The 23,618-nt window shown below is 43.7% G+C and overlaps 2 protein-coding genes across 3 annotated transcripts; both read right to left on the reverse strand.

Moving 5' to 3' along the window:
- Positions 1-7,821: 7,821 nt before the first annotated feature.
- LOC307238462 (annexin A13-like) lies at positions 7,822-14,940 on the reverse strand. Of its 2 annotated transcripts, none has more exons than XM_080011449.1 (11): positions 14,837-14,940; positions 14,135-14,210; positions 13,815-13,909; positions 12,740-12,907; positions 12,501-12,534; positions 12,118-12,197; positions 11,571-11,639; positions 10,854-10,955; positions 9,794-9,869; positions 9,491-9,603; positions 7,822-8,874 (listed from the first exon to the last, which is right to left on the reverse strand). In XM_080011449.1, exons 1-11 carry the CDS (start codon positions 14,849-14,851, stop codon positions 8,755-8,757), a joined length of 948 nt encoding a protein of 315 aa, XP_079867575.1. In that variant the 5' UTR covers positions 14,852-14,940; the 3' UTR covers positions 7,822-8,754. The 2 variants fall into 2 exon arrangements, with proteins under 2 accessions (XP_079867575.1, XP_079867574.1); XM_080011448.1 differs by having other exon boundaries at positions 12,740-12,910.
- Positions 14,941-16,405: 1,465 nt separating this feature from the next.
- On the reverse strand, positions 16,406-23,566 carry LOC307237931 (annexin A13-like). Its single transcript, XM_080010735.1, has 11 exons — positions 23,513-23,566; positions 22,886-22,961; positions 22,536-22,630; positions 22,286-22,456; positions 19,642-19,675; positions 18,748-18,827; positions 18,492-18,560; positions 17,539-17,640; positions 17,330-17,405; positions 17,034-17,146; positions 16,406-16,721 (listed from the first exon to the last, which is right to left on the reverse strand). Exons 1-11 carry the CDS (start codon positions 23,525-23,527, stop codon positions 16,602-16,604), a joined length of 951 nt encoding a protein of 316 aa, XP_079866861.1. The 5' UTR covers positions 23,528-23,566; the 3' UTR covers positions 16,406-16,601.
- Between the last annotated feature and the right edge of the window lie 52 nt (positions 23,567-23,618).

The raw sequence follows: 23,618 nt of genomic DNA on the forward strand, positions 1-23,618 counted from the left end.
GATATTCAGTGACCCATGTTGTTGATATTGACGGTAATTAAATTTGTGTTCCCATGTTGATAGGCTGTAAAGCTCTTCATGTCTTTGCTGGTTTCAGGTGAAGGCACAGTACAGCCTCTTGCTGGAGAGCATCAAGCAGACGTCCTTCCAGGACCTGCATGGGGAGCTGGACAGCCACATGGAGGGCCTGAGGGGCCAGGTCCGGGCCCATCACACGCAGCAGGCCTTCGCCGTGCACAAGGTGGACATGGAGGCCAGGGTCATGGAGGTGAGCAACCACAGGTGGATTTTGAAGAGAACCACGAACACGTCTAAAACGTCGGACGCTCCACTGCCTATACTGTAGCCCTGCTCACCGAAAAGTAATGGTTGTACATGTAAACTGGTTCTAGGAAAGGTCGTGTGGTTCCCAAAGACTCAGGGCCGACAAAAGAGTCTCTTTATTTAATGGATTGTTCTTCATGTTCGTCATGTGGTTTAAAAGTCCTTAATTCTTATTTGACTTGTTGGGTGCCGGCACTTTTAACACCTCACAGCATCCTTAATTGCCCTCACCTTACCTTACCAAACTGGATGGAACCAAAACCTCCCCAAACCTCACGAGGTATCACACCTACGTGTCTCACATTGTGCCAGGTGGGGCACTCCCTGTTGGCCTGCGGAACCTGTGGTCCAGAGGAGTACTGTGGTTTCAGCAGCGGTCACCCCCGCTGTGAGCGCTGCACCGTCTGCCCGGCCGGCTTCTTCCTGGTGGCCCAGTGCTCCGTCCACGCCGATAGAATCTGTCAGGTGAGAGGGACACCGTTGGGGAAGCAGTGGATCTGGGGCCGGCACCGTGGAAGAGTAGTTGGGTTCGGGAGACTACCGGGGCTTGGTTTAACCCCGCGTGGGGTTTTCGGGCGTTCTACCCGTGGCCATGTGGGGTTCCTCTGATTCCAAAATGAACACCCTTACAGGCTCCACAACCGGAGTTGGTTACCACGCCCAGACTATGGCTTCCCACTAATCCTAACAGTTAAAATGGCTTAAATTCAGTAGAAAGATTCGGGGAGAAAGAAAAAAAGACAAAGTGGTTCTTCAAACGCCCTCGACTGAAGTTTCCTTTACGAGAGGAAGCATTTAAGTCAAATCGGTGCAAGTGTAACAAATGTTCAAATTAGAGTGTAAAACTGTTGAATAAAGTCTTGTTTACCCAAATCTGTTTTGAGTATAATCTGGAGCCCCATCCATAGTTTGGATTATCCAAGCATGGAGGTAAGTGTAGCACATACAGGTCTCTCGTCTTGTGGAGCGAATGGGGGGAAGTTCATCCTAACGAACATATGTCTCTGCCTGCTACAGAATATATCTCAGGTGAAATCAGAACTATAAATCCAGGACAAAACACATCTTTATCAGACTGATTCACAGGGAACACATGGCAGGCGCAAATTTTGAAAGTCCTCCCGGTGCATAGTTAGAGTATGTGGGACAATAATAATTTCTCCCACTGAAAGAGAAAGTTGATATTTGGTTGCATCAGCTGGCTAAGGTGCATTCCATGCTGCCGCAAACAGAGTTTGAATTTAAAACTTTTGACTATTTTTTTTATTATTATGTTGCAGGACAGAGACGAATGCCTCGAATTAACACATCTGTGTGGAGATCCACTGAAATGTCTCAACACTCCAGGTAATAATAAGCTCAGAAACCGATTTTAAATGCTGTGAGGGCAATATTGTCTCTCAGTATAGCGCTCTATCTTCTCTGTTTTTTTTAAGTTCCAGCAGCAGGATTCTCTATCGACTTTTTGGGAATGGAGAAAATAATTACTCAGAATGGTTAACAATTGCTCATAAAATATCCCAAGAGCTTAGAGCTACAGTATATTAACGATTTCACTACTTTTCTGAAAACAATCGTCGAACATGGACATGTATAACTCTTATTCACCAATCACCTGTGTACTGAGCCATCCCTACTCAAGGTTTCCCACTGTCGGTAAATTTAAGGAGACTCACTAAAAGTCAAAATTTCATTACATCCATAAATCAAAGTGGCACAGGCTGAATGGTTGGCAACCCTGTCCCTCCCCAACAAGGAATTTCAATACAGAATATTCATTTGAATAACTCCGTCTTGTAATGTTGTGCCTGTTCACCAGGTGGCTTTAGGTGCCAGGGCATGACGGAACGAGACGCCAACTCAGGGTTGTGCGGCCACGGCTACTTCTACAACTCTGACATGGACGAGTGCCAGGCCTGCTCTGAGTGCGAGGGCGTTCCTGCCGTGGCACCGTGTTCCTTCATCGCCGATACGACCTGCTCCCGATCCAGCTCCAGCTCCAGCTCCGTTGCCGCCGGCGCCGGCGCTGGTACCGACAGTTCCCTGTCCCTCAGCTGGGCGGGCAAGGTGAACCTGCCCTCGACGAGGGGCCATTTGGCAGGCCACGCCGTCCCGAGCGTGCAACTCCAAGTCCAGGGCCGAGGGGACGGGCGCCTGGTGTCCACGGACGACGGCCGCCTGGTGCTGCGGCAGCACGGCCTGGTGTGGCTGGACGAGAACCTGGCCCTGCATCACGACTGCCGCAGCTTCGTCCAGCTCTGCCTGCGCCTGAACAGCACGGACGGCGCCGAAGGCCGCGACCTCAGCGGCGTCCGGGTGGAGCAGAGGGAGGGGAGGTCGCTCCAGAGCGTCAGCATCAGCGGCGTGGCAGAGGTCGCCCCCGGTTACATGATCTCCTTGTTCCTGAAGAGCGCCAGCCACCACTGTAACCACAGCAGCGACGGGCTGCAGCTCTACGACCCGGCGGCCGCTCCGCTCAGCCTGCTCTGGCTGTCGCATGACACAGGGGCGGTCGCCATGACGGCACAGGCGGTGGCGTCCGCTCACTATCACACCAACTATCGCCCTGTGTTCCGGACCACGTTGACTTCCGACCCCTATGTGTTGGGGCTCACCCACGACGGGCGTGGCGTGCGTTTTGCGGAAAGCGGCACCGTGCGCTTCGTGTTCCAGCAGGCGCTGTACTCCATGGGCCAGGCCTGCGTGAGTGAGGGCTTCCACCTCTTGGCGTACCTCAACCGCAACGGCACCGGCGTGGAGCTTTGCCGCACCTTTAAACCGGGCGTCCACTACAGGGACACGTCTGTCTCTCTCTCCGGGGCGGCGACGGTGGAGCCCGGGGACACGCTGGGCTTCGAGGTCCTCTCCCCCGCGCAGTGCAACGTGCGCTACTTCGGCGATGAGACGGGGATCAGCACTCTGAGCTTGGTCTGGGTCCCGGCCGCCATCTCCTCCTCGCTGTCGGCCTCCGTGGCTCACGCGGGCCTCCCCTCCGGAGCCGTCCGCAACAAGCCCCTCTTCTTCCGCCAGACGACCCCCGAGGTCTCCCACATGGTGCTGACGGGCCTGGGACAGAGCGGTCAGAGACCAGACTTTCTGTTCAGGGAGAGCGGCACGGCCAGTTTGGCGCTAGAGCTGAAGCTCATCCACTCCTGCAACCTGCTGAAGGTGACGCTCCTGAGGCGGAGCAACGCCGGCGGGTCGGGGCAGGGGGACCGAGGGGCGGAGGGGGGCAAGCCGGTCCTGCTGGCCCAGCAGGTTGGGGGCCAGATGCCCGAAGGCAGCCAGTGGGCCAGCGTGGGGCTGCGGGCGTCCTTCCAAGTGCGGAACGGCACGGCGGTTTTCTTTACGTTGGACTGCGTACGCGGACGGGTGAATCAGATCAGTCACCAGACAGGGAGCGGGGTGTCGATACTCTGGGCGGCAGCGTAGGAGACCAAGGAAACCGAGGGGTTAACAGAGGCTCGCTTTGCTTTCTGTTTTTTAATCAGTTTCATTCATTGTTTTGATCGTTAAGGCTGTTATCAAATATGATTTATTGTACTATCACTGTGTTGTATGCGATATATAACACACCAGGGGATGTTTTTGAGCCGTAAACTGAAATATGTATGACTATTCACTAATGAAACACAATCAATCCCGCTCATAACATTAACGTTTCCTTACAAATGTGATAAAAATCGGCCCCAGGGGCATCAAAATCAGCACAAAGCGTGCAGGGACGATGCTGACATCGATTAGAACTTTTAGTGGCTCTCTACATGATAAATGCAAACATGTATGAAAAAAAAAGAAGGGCAGTGCAATGAAGCCGTGCCCATTTCAAAATAAGCCACACCCCCTAGTTCTTGCCATTATTCTAAGCTGCAGCTCAAACCAGGGAGTGAAATTGATATTATTAGCATGTTAGTTTATTATTATTAGTGCAGTATGTAGTGTGATATTTGTAGCAATGCAAGTGTTATATTTTCTCTCCAGTGTCTATTAATTACAAAATATCTTATATAATGTATATAAAGTATTTCTTCCTGACATTATTGGCATTAAACACATATAATTTCATGGTGATTGAGTGGATTTACGTTCTTATTCAAATACTTGTAATTCATGTTCTCGCTGAGCTTGGCGCTCTGTTGATTTTCTAAAGTTCCGTGTGTATTCTGTCTGTCTTATATTCATGTAATTGGGTTTCTCTCTTGATGCCAAAGAAGGATCATCACACAGTCTCTGTATTTTTTTTTTTTTTACTGAATGCTGTTTTCCATTCCTGGTTTTATTCAGAAATGTGTGTTTTAAGGAGCATGTGTTTCAGGTTAGCCACCATTTTCTTATACCCGTATCCACTGCATGCCTTGTTTAATGACCACTTTATGCATATTATGAACCTAAAGGGATCCATGTGTTTGGAATGTTGTTGTTACCAAGAACACAATGGTTAAGATATAGTTATTTCTTACCCAAACTGAACTGTAATAAAGTGTATATATTATTTTTTTTTTATAGTGAATCCATTAAAGACTAATTTGTTTTTCGCCAGATGTGTTTCCGTGACCACTTCTGTGTGAAGTCTCTATGAAAGCTCGTAGTGTCAAGCGCGCTGGGACGTTACAGAAAAGATATTTCACTGTGGGTCACTTATTCAAGTTTAAGGATCAAGATCAAATTGTGGCCTTAGCTCAACAATTAGAATGAATAAAAGACTACGAGCGGTGACCTTTTCGTGGTAAAACATCAACTTCCATGGCTCTTAAGTATACTGGAATTGGGGAAGCTGAAACATTGGCAGAGACACGAACATATGTTTATGTTCAGGGATGAGTACGAAAAAAAATTGTGAGAATTATAGTTCAACAAACAGAGTCTTCTTTTTTTTTCTTAACATAGCCTTCCTCGCCTTAACCTTGAGAGACGCGACCGCAAGTTATTACTGCAGTTACCGCGGAACAAAGCGGCGGTCTGATTCTTTTCAGTTGTTGTTTATATCCTAAATTCTAAGAAAACTGTCAGTACCCTCTAAACAGACGCCTCGGCGTGGCCCGAATGGAAGGCAGGTCCTGCCTCGCAGAAGCAGCAGATGTTCCGCATTAGGTGTCAAACGCCAAAAGCTCCTTTACGGATTCAGAACAGTTGAAATTCTATTAGAACGCTAGTAAACGGCTTAATGGTCACCCCGGACGCCCACTCCCACCATTCGCTCTTGACCAGAATCAGAATCAGTCGACGGCTGAATGTTAATATCTCCACGTGTTTGAAGTCATCGCGCCCTGCGGAGTGACTTCATACCAAAAGGTCACTCGATCGAGCTCGACTCTTTTCGGGGGCCATTTTATGGCCCCTGGCCGGGGACCGAGCCGGAGCTGGCGCGTTGGCGGGATCAAAACCGGAGCGGGACCCGACCGCTGCTCCGGGGCGGCGCCGCTCCGATCAGCGCGGTCCGACCCGGAGGTCCCCGCCCGAATCCCGTCGCACGGAGCAAGCAACGGCAATGACGACCCATCACGAGACTGAGAAATTGAAACCACGCATTCGGCGACGCCGCGATTTATGGTCTGGCCTGGGGATCGTAAAAAAAAAAAAAAAAAGAAGAAGAAAAAAAAAAAAAAAAATGGAGTCTGTGGAGCTTGGAGAGGAGTCGCAAAACCGGCCCAATACCCACCAGGCCCGGGACTCCAAGATGAAGCGACGCATTGCATTAACACTCCGGGTAACACAGCCCAGATGGGAGAGGGCGCGTGCGCGCGCGTGTGTGTGTATGAGTTCTGTCGAATGCACCGAGTTAAATAATACACAACGCTGTATATTTGATTGGTTACAGGCGAGAGGACCGAAAAGAAAGGCTTACACTACATCTGCGATTCAAGCTTTTTCACGACGCAAATGACCTCTGTGCATCAATTCACACCGAAAATACTAAAAAAACGAGACTCAAACTGGGCCACCGGGCCTCAAAACGGAGACTATATAGACACCACATTTGGAATTGAACCTTTTATGTGCCGTATGAGGAATGCACGGTGGATGGGCGCTCGCACCAGGAGCCAAACAGAGAGATAGAAGGCCCCGCTGCCAAAATGTGAGTCCAACACGAGGTGGATGAGGGGGATGAGGGATGGGTCTCCATGTGCCGTCCAGACACCGACGAGGCAGATACTGCTGGAGGAACGCAATGGACAGGTGGCTGGGAGACGACTAGGAGCAGGGAGAAGAAAAAAAAAAGAAAAAGAAGCCAGCAAACATTCCTCAAAAGAAATAATATGAGTGTCATGTGGCAGTGTGGTTCATCTACAGGTGGCTTTGCTGCACCATCGCCTGCTTACATGAATACAAGTTGTTTTTTATTTTTTTTAAGGGAGGAAACGCATCACTGATTATTCTGTGAAAATGTTACTGATTTCACGTGTTACACTGAGGGACTCCCGCGAGGATTTCCGAGTCACGGACGCATTTCGGGCGATCGTGACGAAATCTCTCGTTTTGTGGGTCTAAGTGCGCGCAAGGGCAGGAGTGGTCAGACCTGAAGGTGTCGGGTTGGTCTTGAAGGGACACTTCCCGGGGGAATGTGCGTCCAGTACAGAGACAGGCTTCATGCTGCCTGAATGTAAGGCCGCGGAGGGGATCAACCAGCCCGTCCGGTGAAATTGGGGGAAATAGACCGTCCGGCATCTCAAAAGCTGAATGATCTGGTACATGAGATGTGCTGAAGAAACAAAGATTAATATGATCAGAATTACGTCTCGCCCCTGGGTAAAAAAACCCCACATAAACCCGAAATCTTAGCTGTTTCAAGTGCAACAACACTCTCAAAGAATCTCCCCAATAATCTGGCGAATTCCTACAGTGTGTGCACCACCGGGATGGAATACGCCTTTAAATGTGCGACATGCAAAAATGATGGATGGATCCTCAGGGAGGGAATCAATATAATACAAGAGATTAAGTTAACAATCGAAAAAAAATAGCCAAGCGACAGCATCATCTATGAACAAATAGATGAGGAAAGGCAAGGGTGAGAGGGAGAGGGGGGGGCGAGAGAGGGAGGGAGGGAGGGAGGGAGGGTTTTGCTGCTGCAGTTTACACATCTGGAAGCAGTTCTATCTTTTAAGGTTTTGAGGTTCTGTTCTCTGCACATTAACAGTTTCATTAAGCACCAACACAACAACATGAGCTTGTTGACCCAAAACAGTTAACACTTAAATGTTATGTTAATAATGGTTGATTCTCTCGCGTTGTTTTTCCTTTTTTTTTTTCTTTAGTATGGGAAAAAAGTAGTGCTGGAGAGTCAACACTGATTGTAAATCATATTATACTAGAAAAATACTCCAATAACACCTGGTAACTAGAATGCAACTTGTTTTGTGCTCATCAGAATGTTTTTTTTTTTTTTTTTTGGAAGGACAGTAAAATCAGTAATAAGAGATCTACAAGTGGAGCTCAACAGTGCAGTAGCGCCACCTAGTGGACAAAAAGAGCATTAAGCTGGACTGGGGTCAGGTTAAGATATACTTTATTAATTGCATGTACACAACTTTTTGGACCTTACAACAGCAGGTTAATATATACTTTCGTTTTATTTTTGTTTTATCATATTTGGTTATGGTAATAAACATTATAGAATTATTTATCAAATAAATATATTTGTGATTGTATCTGAAGCTTTAAGGGTTAGTTTGCATAAAATCTCACTATTCATTGACAGTAATAATGCATTAGATCCACTTTGGGCGCCGTTGCTGGCAAAACCTTAAAAGCGTATTGAATACCTGTCGTGTTTCTTAAAAAAAAAAAAAAAAAAAAAACAATTACAAATCAAATCTGAAAACAAAATAAATAAAGACAGGGTTACCGTCTAAGAATGTGTGAAACTGTGAGGGGAAAAGGCAGTTGAGTGGCTGTGAATAGAAAATGTGACTGGCAAACAATCGTCAGTCACCAGGATTGAGTTTTTAAAAAAATCCCGAAATGATCTCATTTTGTGGGATTGGACTACAAAATAAAGCCATATAGTATGAAAAGCGATTTGGTCTTTGATATTTGGCGGACGTGAGATGGTGTGTGTGTTCATGTGCTTCCTGAAATCTGAGCTGCTACGGTTTACAAAGGCCTCTTCGTGGCATTTAGAGGGAAAGTGACACTTCAGATGCATGACGAGACGTGAGACGGATTAAAAAATTAAATTAAATTAAATTAAATTAAATACACTGACTGGTCTAAGAGCTTAAAGGTGCAGCAGCAAATAATGTTGTTGTTTTTTTTTTCCCGTGACTTTGGGAGAAGTGCAAAGTACTATTAAAAAAAAAACCCAAACAACAGAAAATTAAGTTGAGTGGAACACAGCTGTGTAGGTCATGGTTAAACTAATGCCACAGACAGGTTAAGGCTTCATATTTTTTAGATGCTTTCAACGTGTATTTTTGTTTTGTTTATTTTTTAGTGCAGGATCTGCATCAGAAGGCGTTTGAAGTCCCCGCCACACTCCGAGCCCAGGGCGTCTTTCAGGGTGACGTCGTACTTCTCCAGGTACATGTCCTTCACCGTCTCCAGGTCGATCTGGTGGAAGGACACAATATTAACGCTGGGAAACGTAGTCGTCCTTACAGAAGTTACATTCGCCTTTTCTTTTATTTTTCCTATCACTTTTCTATTTCCATGGAGATATAATAAGCTTGTACCTTGGTCTTGGTCTTTTGTCTTACATTTTCTGCTGCAAAAGCACAATTACCCCATCTAATCTGATATAATTTAATCAAATCTAATATAATTTAATCCAACATAATATAATTTAATCTAACATCACTGTCAAATCAAAATCAGTGACATTTTTGGTCATTTCTCTCATTTTACCTCAGCTGAATTCTCACATAAAATCACTTTCAATAACATTTATTTCATTAATACATTTATTTTTATTTTTATAAAATGTATAAAGAGATGCATTTTTTTTCCCCTTAATTCGACATGAAAATCGGTATATAAAGCTATACATAAAAAAAATATATAAATCCTCCTCTCGCCTTTTGTTGAAGTGGACCAAATATCTGTAGTATCAGACCTCAGTTCCTATATTTACAATCATAACTCGCATATGATCACTTAAAAACAAGGTCACACACATGGTCTCAGATATTATCAGCCCTGTGAGTGAGGGAATAAGTAAGTCGCACACCTCGGAGCGTCCAACAATGATGCGGATGAGAGTGTCCTCGTCCGTCCCCGCTCCCTTCATGGCGGCGTTGAGGCGTCGGGCAAAGTATAACTGGGGGTTCTTGGCACACCTCACTACGGAGACACACACACACACACACACACACACACACACACACACACACACACACACACACACACACACACACACACACACACACACACACACACACACACACACACACACACACACACACACACTCGTTCCACTATTCATGGCATGTACAGTAACAGTCAGCTGCTCACTGAACAACATGCAACGTACCCAGAGTGACGTAACACTCCTTCAGGGTTCCCGCCGCCTCCTGGTCGATGGAATCCAAGATGTCTGTCCCCGAAAGCTGAAGGGATGAGAGCGAGCGTTAAAAACGTCCATGGAGACGACAGGAAGGATGTTCCTGGAAAGCAAATGTTCTCACCCCACACACTACGACTAGTCCCCGATAACATTCAAGTCACGCGACGGAGAAACAAACCCACTTTTAGAAAACCAGGGTTTTAATGTGGTGTTTTTCTGTTGTCCCTGAACGAAAGGGCGTCTCTGTGTCACTCTAGGTTGAAGGCCGTTTTGAAACATGGTCTTGCACTGTGCATTCCCACCGATAGCTGTAATACTTAACATTGCAATTGTAATATCTTTTCAGCAGTGAGATGGAGCAATCGTGGCCCTGGCCTTCAGGAAGCATGAATAATGTCGTCCAAAGAATAAAAATAAAAAAATCCCTTTGCACATTCAAACATAATTGGAGGAAACCAATAGCTTTGTTTCATCTTATAAAGGTTTGGTTATATTAAATGATGTTAGACCATGTTTTTTTATTCACACACCACTTTAATGCACGTATCTGTATTTACATAATTGCCTATCCCATATACGTAAGCCTGTTCCATTTATCTATTCCATTTTATTTTATTCTATATATTTTTATTTTATTCTATAAGTATTCGACTTACCGTATTACTTTTTAGGAATCAGTTTGTTGTTCTAGTGGAAAGAAATTTTCTTAGGTAGCTACTGTGTTCTGTCTCGGACATATTGTGTGTAATCACCGTGTGCGTTGCATTACATTTCACTGCATATATGTACGAAAGTATGTATGTGACGAATTAACCTCTTGAATCTTGAATCTTGAGAGAATGAGGTTTATGTGCAGGTCTACAAATGGGAAGACGTCCAGGAAGCCAAATCGGACAAACAGCGTAAAACAGAGGAAATGGTTATGATATTGGTTCCCGCAAACAGTCTGCCCGACTCGAGCTCATGCAGGACAATGTTTATTTTTTAATAAACGTATTATTTTTCATTGGATGAATGCGGTTCTTACCAACTCGTAGACCTTGAAGGTGGCCTGGAGCTGCATGTAGTTCCTGTGGGTCAGGATTTCGCTGAAGGTCGACTCATCCGTTCCGAACCTTCCTTCTCCTGCCTGAGGGTCAGAGGTTAAAGTGGCGCTAGGAGGCGGTGTTCTTATAGTATTTTCAACACTTCTGAGAGTTTAATGTCAGAATTCAGATCATCAGGCTCAGAAGCGCTCATTCCGCCAGGTACATTATCATATATGAGGAATGTGCCGTGGTGAGGATCGGTGCGTTTCTACAGACAATTGGTATAAAAAAAAAAAAAAAAGCTTAACAGTCCGAAATAATAAATAAAGATAATAATAAGAATAAAAAGTAAGGTTAAAATAAAAATAGACAAATAGAAAATACAAAACAGAAATAATCAGATATATAAAAATATACAGAAAATACAAATGTGATTGTATGCACAGTATGGTATGGTAAGTTATTGGCACAGGTATGTGCATATTCATTTTACTAATGAGAGGGGAAAAAGCCACGTTGCTCAGTTACTGTGTAAATGAACAACCAAAAAAAAGGGAACGCAGCGAACGTGCTACGTGGAAGCCATAGTTGGAAAGAGCGTGCCTGGCATGCTGCTAGACTGACGCGTGACCGCGCAAATAGCTCAACTTCCCCCTGTTTTCTCCTGCAAACCGGTCTCCGCGACGGCTCCGGGGCCTTTATTTTGGAAAACTCACCTCAAACAAAGCGGTGGCGTCCTGCTCCGCCACGTCCTCGTCCACCTCGTAGCCCTCCTCCCTGCTGGCCTGGAGACAAGGTTTTGGGGATGGACATGATGGGTGTGTGTTTACTGGGAGAACAGCGGTTGGAAGGCGCTTCAGCGTCCTGCTGTATTAGAGAAGATATTCATTCACAACAATGACTCATGCAAATATTTGAGGCCGGCTGGAATCTCGCTGGTTCGGGTTTAACTCTTTTTTTTTTTTTTTTTTCGCCCCACAAGGATGTGAGTCATCTGTTTGAGGCCGTTTTTGTTGTTTGTCCGCGGAGAAGGAACGGGGAGAGGAAGCGGGCGAGGGGCGCGCGATGGAAACAATGAGACTTTTTTTTTTTTTTTTAGATGAACCTCCCCAACGGCGCTGCCCCGCGCGACGGGACCCGGGTCGCGGCCCGGCGCCACCGCCCGACGTGGCACCGAAAAGGGGCCTTGCAGCTCGCGAGGGGGCGTGGCCGTTTGTGTGTGTCTTTGTGTGTGCGCGTGAAGGCGCGGTCAGGAATGCTCACCTGCAGCAGCGAGGTGAGCAGGTTCCTCACTTCTCCGCTGGTGTCTTCCTCGACGTCGGCCTCCAGGTCGCGCTCGTGCACTGCGGACGGAAACGTAACCCTCCGATTGTTTCGTTTTTGACGTCGGAAGCTAAAGCGGAAATGTTTCGGAGCGGGTTCCGCTTGATTCTAGAAGGATCTACAGGCTGTTTTGGGACTTGAACCAGAATAAAATACGGAAAAGGAAAGGGTGAAGCCGGCTGAATTTTTGGGTGATTCATTCACTCGGGAAAGCCAGGAAATAATGACGTTTGGGCATGTGCTTTTAAAATCACCACGCCTCTCAAAGCAAGATAAATATTACATTTGCATGAAACGGATGGAATTAAAAGGGGAATACCTACTCTGGGCATACGCATCCTTGTATTTCATGATGTCCTATTAGAAACGGGGGAGAAGGGAGAAGAAAAGGTTCGGTCATTAGATTAGATTGAACATAAAACTGCGGCAGAATCATCCCCGAAAGAGAAAACGAGGTTAGAAGATAAATCAGTGGGAGACGAGGGAATGAAGAGAAGGAAACGGTCGCGGTTTTTTTCCGGGCTGTCCCCCCCCCTCGGACCTCCGCCCGTCGCCCCCAAACCTCGTTGCTCGCCGTGCACAGGATCTCCACCAGCACGGCCTCGTCCGTCCCCGCCCCCTTCATGGCCTTTCTGAGCTCCTTGGCGAAGTAGACGTGGGGCGGGTCCAACATGGCCACCACGGCGTTCTCGAAGCTCCCCGTCAGCTCGCTCTTCAGCACCTCCTCCAACTCCTGGAGGAGAGAGGTGGGGGGAGCCACACTAAATAGCACCCACACTTGGATGGATTGTCCTCACGCCCAAATCCCTGAGGTGGACATCAACCACCGAACCCTGGTCTTCCACATTCGGAGGGTGAGATGGTGTCCATATTCTTCCACGAAAACAATACTATCCCTCTTCCCAAAGCGAGCACGATATTCTCTCTCTCTCTCTCTCTCTCTCTCTCTCTCTCTCTCTCTCTCTCTCTCTCTCTCTCTCTCTCTCTCTCTCTCTCTCTCTCTCTCTCTCTCTCTCTCTCTCTCTCTCTCTCTCTCTCTCTCTCTCTCTCTCTCTCTCTCTCTCTCTCTCTCTCTCTCTCTCTCTCTCTCTCTCTCTCTCTCTCTCTCTCTCGACCGTTTTAACCTTAAAAATCACGTGAGGCCCTTCTGGCGGCCAGGGCTTCAACTCTATTCCCTCATTTTGCAGCAGAAGCCGCGGCTAAAACCCCGGAAGCTTCTCCCCCGTCCTCCATCTTCTCCCCAGGAGGAGACGCACTCCCAAGCGCCCATTCCCCCCCGGGGCTCGGCCTTGGGCTCCTCGCTGCTCTCCCTCGCCTCTGTGATCTCCCCCAAACATGTTTGTTATCACTGCCGTACAGAAGACGGATAACATGGGCACGGCTGCTTAACCCTAATAAATATGAACCGATTATAAATTGGTTTACAATGGACTCATTGTTAATACTTAACTTAATATCATCTTGCCCAATGGTAATACCAAACTGTATGCTGCATTTTTCAAATATTACATAATATTTGAGATTAAAGATGGCTAAGTGGTTTGGAGAGGTTACCGGCGGCGACCGAAGCCAAAACGCTCCCAAACGCCAAATATGTACGGGGTCTCGTAGCGCAGCGCAGAGTGCTTGTTACTCACGTCGTCGTACTTTTCGAAATAGGCCTGTTTGATCTCCACCCGCTGGGCGGCGGAGCGGTTTGCCAGGATCTCAATGATGGGTTCTTCATCCGTCCCTGGGATGCACCAAAATGGACAGCATCAAATTTTCATTCCTTCAAACGTGATATCCAATTATTAAAAATCAAGGTAGGCCATCCATGTCTTTTTTAATGGAGTGATTGACTGCTGGGAGCGTTCCCATATGATGAATGGAAACGTTAGGTGTGAATGCACTTCTTCATCAAATCTCTTGTTGCTAAATTAATAGTATGAACCTTAAAGTACATCTTAAAACTTACCCAAGCCCTTGCAGGCCTGTCTGATGGCCTTGATGTCAGCTGTAACATCAAAGTCCTCATAAGGGAAAACGGTGGGCTGCGATACAAAACAGGGACAGGGACGCGACATGAAATGCACAACGATACATGGGATTAAACGCGTGTTTATTAAATGAGGGAAAAAAACGTTTGGCATCTGCGAGGGAGAAGGTGCGTCGCTATGACAGCGCCCAGGGTGGTGTGTGTTTGTGTATTTGTGTATCTGTGTGTGTATGTATATATTTTTGTGTGTGTGTGTGTGTGTGTGTGTGTGTGTGTGTGTGTGTGTGTTTGCGGATCACGGTGTCTCGGGAGCTGAGTCACGGGCACACAGCAGGGGGTATTGATCCGCGGAGCCGCTCGGCCCCCACGCCTCGCCCACCCTCACGCAGCACAATGCAGCCTCATTGATCCGACGCAGGGCAGCTCTCCTCCCAAACTCCGCAAAAACTCAGCAAATGCGCAATGGCTTCTGAGTCGAAGTTTGCAGGTTTTACTCCATTATAAAGCAATGATAAAGAAATAACTTCTTATTTGACTTTATTTCCCACTGAGGAAATACACATGACGTCATTATCAATAGCTTTAGAAAATATGCGTTTTAATAAAATACATTTCAAAAGAAGACTATCTGAGAAGTTCGGTCTTTCGCTGCACGCACCGTACATAATATCATTTCCTTACCTGTACGTTTCCCATGGCGTGTTTCTGAATGTCAAGCGAAGCCGGTTATATTATGGGATGGGGCTGGACGCGTCGCTCTGCGGCTCTTTCTGTCGGTGTGCGTGCCACGGGGACGCATGCGCAGCCCCGTCCCAGGCTGCGAGGATGACGTCATCATCTCTATTTATTTAACCCTTATATTATACAGTATGTTTCTTTTCAGGTCGAAATATCGAAATAACCCGCTGTCACACTTGTGCACTCATATTGAAAAAAATACTGAAACTATCGTACTGAAAACCGAAGATATTTACATTTGGTGCAAATGGGACACACCCCTGTGTGTAACACAAGGGTGTGTGCAAATAAGAGGCCCGCATACATATACTGTACCCTGTCATGACAGGACGGGAACAGGGAAATACTATTGCTACTACTACAAATCTACGAAGGCACGTGTTAAAATAAGTGACTGAATAATTATTGAAAGCGGAACCAACACTGTTTTTTTTTTCCCCAATGGCTTTGGGAGATGCTTTACCAGCACCGTTTGAGGATGTTTGAGAACCCTGAAGGTCACAAGGTTTATTTAGTTTTGAATTAGTTTTACATTTTACATTTATTATTTCATAAATTCGTTTTTCTTTATCAAAATTGTATTTTTAAATTGTATTTTACCTTTCATCGTTTAATTTTCAGTTTAGTTCTACGAGTTCTCTCCATTGAGATTCCATTTTATATCTCAATTACTTTTACTTGAGAACGTTATTTCGGTTCAGTTTTGATTTCATCTTAATTTATGAAATTAAAAGGAAAACCCTCTTTCAACGTATGAATTATTGGAAAATGATTTTGGAAAATCAAAGAAGGTGTTCAATGAGCAAAGAAAAAATATATGTCAAATAATTCAATGAAAAAAACGAAACATTTTTGTTTATTCACCCAAAGGGATGAATGAAATAATATCAAAAACTAAATATAAACTCTTTCCAACCAAATCCGTGTGTAGGATCTAGTGACATCTAGTGGTAAGGTTGCAGATTGCAACAAACTAAATACCGCCTCTCCCCACCTCCCCCCACACCCCTCCCTTTCCAACGACGTAGGAAAGAAAGAAGAAGAAGAAAGAAACCCCGTTTTAAATTAGTTGTGTAGTCGGATAGTGAGATAGCGTTAGTAGGACACGTACTTTATTATCCGTTTTAACCCGGTAGCGTTACCCAGGTAAGAGGGAGAGTAGGAGCCAGTGTTTGGTTTGTCCCTTCTGGTCTAGCGTAGAAACATGGCGGCCTCCGTGGGTGAGGACCCGCTCCCTACAGTTCGAGACATAAAGGGCTCATTCTAAGGTCACAAAAACACAACGATTCGTATTTTCATGGGATTATACAGTAGTTAAAACATACTTATGAATATTATATTCCATTTCTGCCAAGTCTACACATTGCACAAGTACCTACCATTAATACGTAAAACAGCCAGTTATAGCGCCATCTAGTGGATATCATCAGTCATATGTCATATATGCTGACATTTTTCCACTAAAAATACAGACCAAAACAAAGACATAAAAAGATATTTATTTGTGTTTTAAAGATTTAATTTAGCTCCATTTGAGTTGATTCGGGAAGACATTACTTCAATTTCAAATGAATTTGAAAGGTTTTGTTACATTTTTATTTTGATTAATTCATTTGATTTTTTCAAATGGTAGTTTTCGGTTTTCATTAGCAGTGACAACCCTGTCAATAACATGTTTGTTTGTTTGTTTGTTGTTGTTGGTTTTTTTTTAATGCACGATCTTCAGCAGGAGGCGTTTGATGTCCCCGCTGCAGTCGGACTCCAGGGCGTTTTTCAGGGTGACGTCGTACTTCTCCATGTACGCTTCCTTCACCGTCCCCAGGTCGATCTGTGGGTCAGCATCGAGAAAAGAAAGAAGAACACATCACTTTTGGCGATTTCCAGATTCTACACGAGTTAAATGTTTACACAGAAAAAAAACATTTATTTTAAGGGGTTTCGCTCAGTTTTTAAATGATTCAATTAATTTTTGTATTCTGGAATCCACACGGCACCCACCAGACCGATTGGGCTCACATGGGTTCACTTAAACGTAAATATCCTACGGAGACCGAAAGATTGAACATTACAGTGTAGAGAAAAAAAACCTCACGCTCTCTCTCACACACACACGCACACACACACACACACACACACACACCTCGGAGCGTCCAACAATGATGCGGATGAGAGTGTCCTCGTCCGTCCCCGCTCCCTTCATGGCGGCGTTGAGGCGTCGGGCAAGGTATAAGTGGGGGTTCTTGGCACACCTCACTACGGGGACACACACACACACACACACACACACACACACACACACACACACACACACACACACACACACACACACACACACACACACACACACACACACACACACACGACATTGATTTTGACGACAACAAAAAAAAGATAAAAATCAACATTTTTGGTTTTATTTGGACCAATTTGCCGCACCCAGAGTGATGTAAGACTCTTTTAGGATTCCCGTAGTCTCGCTTTCAATGGTGTCCAAGAAGTTGGTTCCGGAGAGCTACAGTACATAGGACAAGAAGAAACACAAATGGGGAAATGTCTACAAGGATGAGAAGAAATATCCAGCAAACAAATGATCGAACACAATAAAGGCAAGATTCCCAAGCGCGGTGAGGCATCGGAGTCCTTACCGATTCGTAGACCTTGAAGGTGGCCTGGAGCTGCAGGAGGTTCCTGTGCGTCAGGATCTTGGTGAAGATCGACTCGTCTGTGCCAAACCGGCCTTCCCCGACCTGATGAAGAGCAGTGGGACGTGACACAACAAGCTAATTCCTCCAAAATAATTATAATAATAAACAATAATCAAGTGCTTCTCGTCCGTCCCAAAATTGTAATCCCACTCGTTTTAGCTTAGAACACACTCACTCACACACCAATTCTACTCCGAACAACACCCCACCACACCAGGGTTTGCGGGGCAGGAGGGGTACGAGTGAATCGTCAAAAGTCAAAAGTAACTCATTGTACTGTTGTTACTGTAATATGGTTTAAAAAATGTTGATTTCCTTTCTAAATCTATAATTCTATTCATACTGAAATATTCACAATGTGATGTAGAGCATCCGACCGCAACAGAATACCCTGTATGACATCAGACCAATACGATTATTTTATGCTCAAAATCCAATCAATAAAGGCTGAGTATAGCATGCTTGAATATTTTTACTTGTATCTCGGTACAATATTTGGGAAGTCACGGTGCTTCTGCTTTTCCATCCTCTTTCCAACTCTGGTGACACACGGCGCTGCTTTATCCCAATGTGCTGCCTCTAAAGCACTTGGTCAAAATAAAGCTCATGTCTGATGAATATCTATCCTCGTAACAGATTTGACCAGGAGGTTGAATTAGGGCGAAAATAAATCGCTGTAGACGGAAAGTTTAACGATCCTTGGCCCCCGCATATTTTTTCCCCGGTGTTCAGTAAAAAATAAAAAAGATCGATGCCAAAAACATACCATAGTAGTGTGACAAATGCAGTAAATGACAAACCATAATGAATGCAACTTTAGAGACTGTTGAGACTTGTTTGTAAAGCTTGTCTGAGCACGTGTGGCCTTGAGGGGTTTATCTCGCTGATCTCACCTCATACAAGGCGGTTGCATCTATTTTGGCTAAATCCACATTCACCCTGAAGCCTTCCTCCCTGCTGCCCTGCAGAGAGAGAGAGGGGATGGAAAATTGGATGTTAGATATGAGGGGGGGTATGGACACTGGGTGATTGGAAACATACTGTAGTCAGAGATGATTGGGAGGGCGAGCATGATGAGAGAGAGCATCAAATGGAGTAGTATTTATATTTGCTGAAGGGCTGTTCTCTCCAAAATACGTGGTGGTTTACCTGCAGGAGCAAGACAAGTAGGTTTTTCAGATCCCCACTGGTGTCATCGCTGACATCTTCCTCCAGGTCGCGTCCATATACTGTTCATGATATCAGCAAAATTTATAAAACAGAACTGTAAATACAGTATATTCTTTAGCAACTCCTCCCAGTGATGGTGGGCTGAATTTGATTCTTCACCTCCAACCTCTCATAAGGCTGTCAGTCCCTGGCTATGTCAGCCTTATGCACAATTTGTATTTGTAAATATATTAATCTTCAATTTGTATTTGACATGATCCACAGAAATCATTATTGTTGCACTATGTTTACCTTCTTAATCATCTTAAATTGGCACTACCTGTACTGTTAAGCACCTGCAATATTTCCACTACCTCCATTATAGTAGATAACACTAGAGTGTATTATACTCTATCATGGGGATGGCTTTCTGTCATACTTCTGGTGGCTTCACTTCACTGCTGTGTTTTTATTCTTGTGTTTTTACTCTTATATTATTGTGTTTATTGTTGTTTATTAGCGGCCTGCTGCTTGTTTTGGCAACCAGCAACTTCAGTGCAACTTAAAAGCTGCATCAGAGTTTTGGAAAAATAGAAACTCTCTGGTGTGCTTCTCTGATCAATCCATCTGTCCATCTATCTATCTATCTATCTATCTATCTATCGATCTATCTATCTATCTATCTATCTATCTATCTATCTATCTATCTATATTCTTTTTTGCCCTTTAATTATTTCACTTTCAAGGGAAGCGAGAAGATCTAAAAGCGATTTGGGACCATTTGGACGTTGCATTTACTTGGTGAAACGACACCAATTCCGGATTTAGTGGCTACAGTAGAAGTCATTTCTCCGTATCTCCATTTCACAGGATACAGCTGATGAATATACCTACACTGGAAATATGCCTCCTTGTAGCGGAAGATGTCCTACATGAAAAAGGTAGAAGGGGAGAAAGAAGAATCCATCAGCCGGTATCTCCAACGTACCTCCTTTTAAATGTAGTTGCAGTTTGTTGCAGTTCACCATGATCACAGAGTCATCAACACAGACACATAGCCACACGTATTGTCAAAAATTGTAAAAAGAAATATGAGCAAAACAACAATGGACAGATCTGATCTGGTCGTCATGACTTAAAATTTTATATATATCATTATTATTAAACTGCTATTTTGGGAATTAATTTTTAGTTTTATATACACACAATATATAAACAATCATGAACCGAATCACAGAAAGCCACGGAAGTAACTTATTAAACCCAAAGTGTGTGATCAACCATAACAAGAGCCTTAGGCAAATCAACAAAGGTGGGATGTGATGTTGTTTTGTTGAGGCTGGACTAGTCATTTGTCACCTGAAACAACACACGTCTCATGATCCTGCCAAAAGAAAACTAACAAACATGATTATTGTATTAAGATAATTTGTGTAAATATTTGTTCAATCAAGTCAAGTCAAGTCAACTTAATCTTTATTTATAGAGCACATTTCATACCAGGGCAACACAATGCGCCTTACAAATAAATACCAAAAAGAAAGAGAGAACGTAGTTGTCAGCCGGTCATTACAAAAGAATGCCCCTGAAACAACAGCAACAGCAAAAGCAACAACAAAGACAACAAAAACAACAATAAAAGCAACTCCAACCACAGTGGCAGCAACAGCAACATCGACAACAACAGCAGCAACAACATCCACAGAAACAACAACAGCAGCAGAAACAAGAAATACAAGCTGTAATATGCATCACCCCTCGCCTCCTTCACACAAACTCAGAATAAGCAATCAATACTCTATTAAAATAAAATACACACAGAAATACAGTATGAGCGTCAACTAGCTTCAGTAAATCAGATGTAATAAATGGTGGAGTCAATTTGAGAAAGAGAAGAGCTTTGTGTCTCTTACATTTCCCCTTAACTTTACCCATGGTTAACAATAGTATTGATTGATTATCCAATAATCAATAAGAGACCAATGAAACCACAGAAGGAGCAGACCAACATTTTATAGGCGCCATACAGCTAAAGCATTTTGCTCAGGGATGTAAACTCAAAATTGTGTAGGAAAAAAAAAAAGTTTATTCTTATTTTTATTCTTATTCTTCTTACTATAATTATTATTATAATAATTATTATCATCATTTTTACAAAATGCCTTTAATTGTGTTTATATGATGATGACAATAACAACAATAACAACAATTATAATGATAACAACAAAAGTAATAATAATAAATAATAATAAATAGACATTATGATTATGTTAATAGTAACTTAATAATTATTATTGCTATTATTATTATTGTTTTTGTTGCTGTTGTTGTTATTAGGGGTCCAACCCCCCGGGAATGGATCCCTATTGTTTTTGCTCTCCATATTTTCTTTTTTTATTTATTCTCATTCTTTTTCGGGCTAAAAGTATCTGAAACGCGACAACAGCAGTGCGCACAGACACAGTTGAGGTCTCGTTAAAACTGAGAAATTTCACGTCTTGTCATTCAAGTTTGATCAATATCAATCCACATTTGTGGAAAAACTCTAATTTAATTCGGTTAGTTTAGGATCATGACATCGTTATCAGAAGTTTTAGTCTAAGCTTCATCTTTCGGAACCCATTTCCCTCCAGCCACTTGCGAGCACGACATCTAGACAGACAACTTGAGCCGGGACTGTGTTTCAAGGAAACTCAGAAAACTGTAACTCGTGCTGCGTTTTACAAAACTCCGGAAACTATAATCATTTAAAGTAGACGTTTTCGCACCACAAGAAGTTCTAAATACGATTGGAGGAACAGCCTTTTCTTTTGTGTCCACACTGCAGCCTCAGGGAACGATCGTAATTCTTAAAACAACATTCTTCAGGGTTATTTTAACTGAGCGCCAGAAGAGCAACATGCAGTGCCTTAAGCGCACGTTGATTGGTCCAGACGTAAGTCCACACAAACTGCAGGAGTCTAAAACATTCGAAAACATATTTTGTGTGTCCTCACACATGGAGTTCGCTTGGAGCTCCAGAGCAAATCGTGTCTGTGTTATTTTAGTCCCAAAAGTTAAAATAGTTGATTAAATGTCTATGAGGGACATGCAGTGTTCAGTCCGTTTGAATGGAACCGTGTTATTGAGAACTTCCACACGGAGTGATTGACTTCCACAGAGACACCATGAGGCAGGACTCTGTGGACTACGGGTAGTAGACAGACACCTTCTCATTTTTAAGATAAAGTCATAAACGCAAAAACTGTATAGGGCTTGTGGTAGTAATTCTGATTGTCACCAGGACTCGGAAAACTCGCGTCACAGCATCATTACGTCAGCCGATGCGGCGTTCATTGGAAACTCTGGAAAATTGGACCTCGTTTGGGCAGTAATGCTGATGTAAAGACGAGCGATAGCACAGACGTTCCAGAAAAATTGTGTGAAAAAAAGTGATGGTGTGTTTTACGGGAACTCAACGCCACTAAGCTGGACTCCGTGTATGGCTGCCTGCAGCTATATTTGTTATTGTTATCGCTACTATACTGTAGGTCCTTACCTGACTGCTCGCCATACACAGGATCTCCACCAGTTTTGTTTCGTCCGTCCCAGCCCCTTTTATGGCCTTTCTGAGCTCCTTGGCAAAGTAGACGTGGGGTGGGTCCAACATGGCCATGATGGCGTCCTCAAAGCTCCCATTCAGCTCCTTCTTCAGCAACTCCTCTAACTCCTGGAGAGACATGGAGATTAGAGAGGAGATTGTATTTCTGTATATATATTTACATATGTATTCGGTCAATTCGACTTACTTTTCCATTCTTTTTTAAGTAGACCCGTTTAATCTCCATACGCTGGGCCAGGCAGCGATTTGCCAGAATATCAATTAGGGCCTCTTCATCTGTCCCTGTGGAGGAAAAAGTTTGATCTATTATTAATATAACTATTCAAATCCAATCACAAACTAAAGCTAAAAGGTAACAGCTTTATTGTGAGATATTTAAATGATACATCTATTTATACTTTTTAGTACATTTCTGTTGGGAATTACAATACTGCTGACTAATATCAAGAAAAGCTCCAGAAAACCCCAATCCAACCCAAATATTTTATTGGATGTTTCTAAGAACTAACCATGTACCAATGAAAAGATTAGACTGACCAAAACCGTCGCAAAGTTTTTCAATGTCCAAGACGTCTGCATTGGCATCGAAGTTTTGATAAGGGACAATTGTAGGCTGGAAAACAAAAAGGTGACAGCAGCACAACAAACCAAATGTTATGGGATATCATTTATCGGTTTAACCATAGAAAAAAAACAAAAAACAAGTACATTCATAAAACAGAATTTTTAATAAAGTATATTTTATAGCAAAATTGTAATATAAATGTAAACTCTAAACATATTCTATTTTTCCCTGTAATTGTTTCACTCTCGGGAGGAGTGAAGATGTAGGGCCCCTCGAAGAAGGACCCTAGAAGAAGGACCCCTTGAGGTGTTTTGGGATCACCGAGGTTTCATTTATTATATTATATTCCATTTTGTGGCTACAGCATATCTCTGTACTACAGTATCATAGTGAAATATTATAAATATACCTACAAACAATATCTATTAAACAATTTAAAATAATAATGATAAAAAGTAAGAAATTAAACAATAGTAAAAATAAATTGCCCTGAAACATACATTTAATAAAAACACAACTATAAAACATAAAAAAAATATGTAAATTATGTCAAAACAACCACAACAACAATATCCTAGAGAAGAATTTGTGTTGTTTACCTGCAAATTCCCCATTTTATGTGAGTTTTAAAGTCAAGAGGAGGCTGTTCTGACGTGATGCTTCTTCTTCTGCGGTTATGGAACCAAACAAATTTTATACTGAACC

The sequence above is a fragment of the Zeus faber genome, assembly GCF_960531495.2.
Source record: "Zeus faber genome assembly, chromosome: 12".
Classification (NCBI taxonomy): Eukaryota; Metazoa; Chordata; class Actinopteri; order Zeiformes; family Zeidae; genus Zeus; species Zeus faber.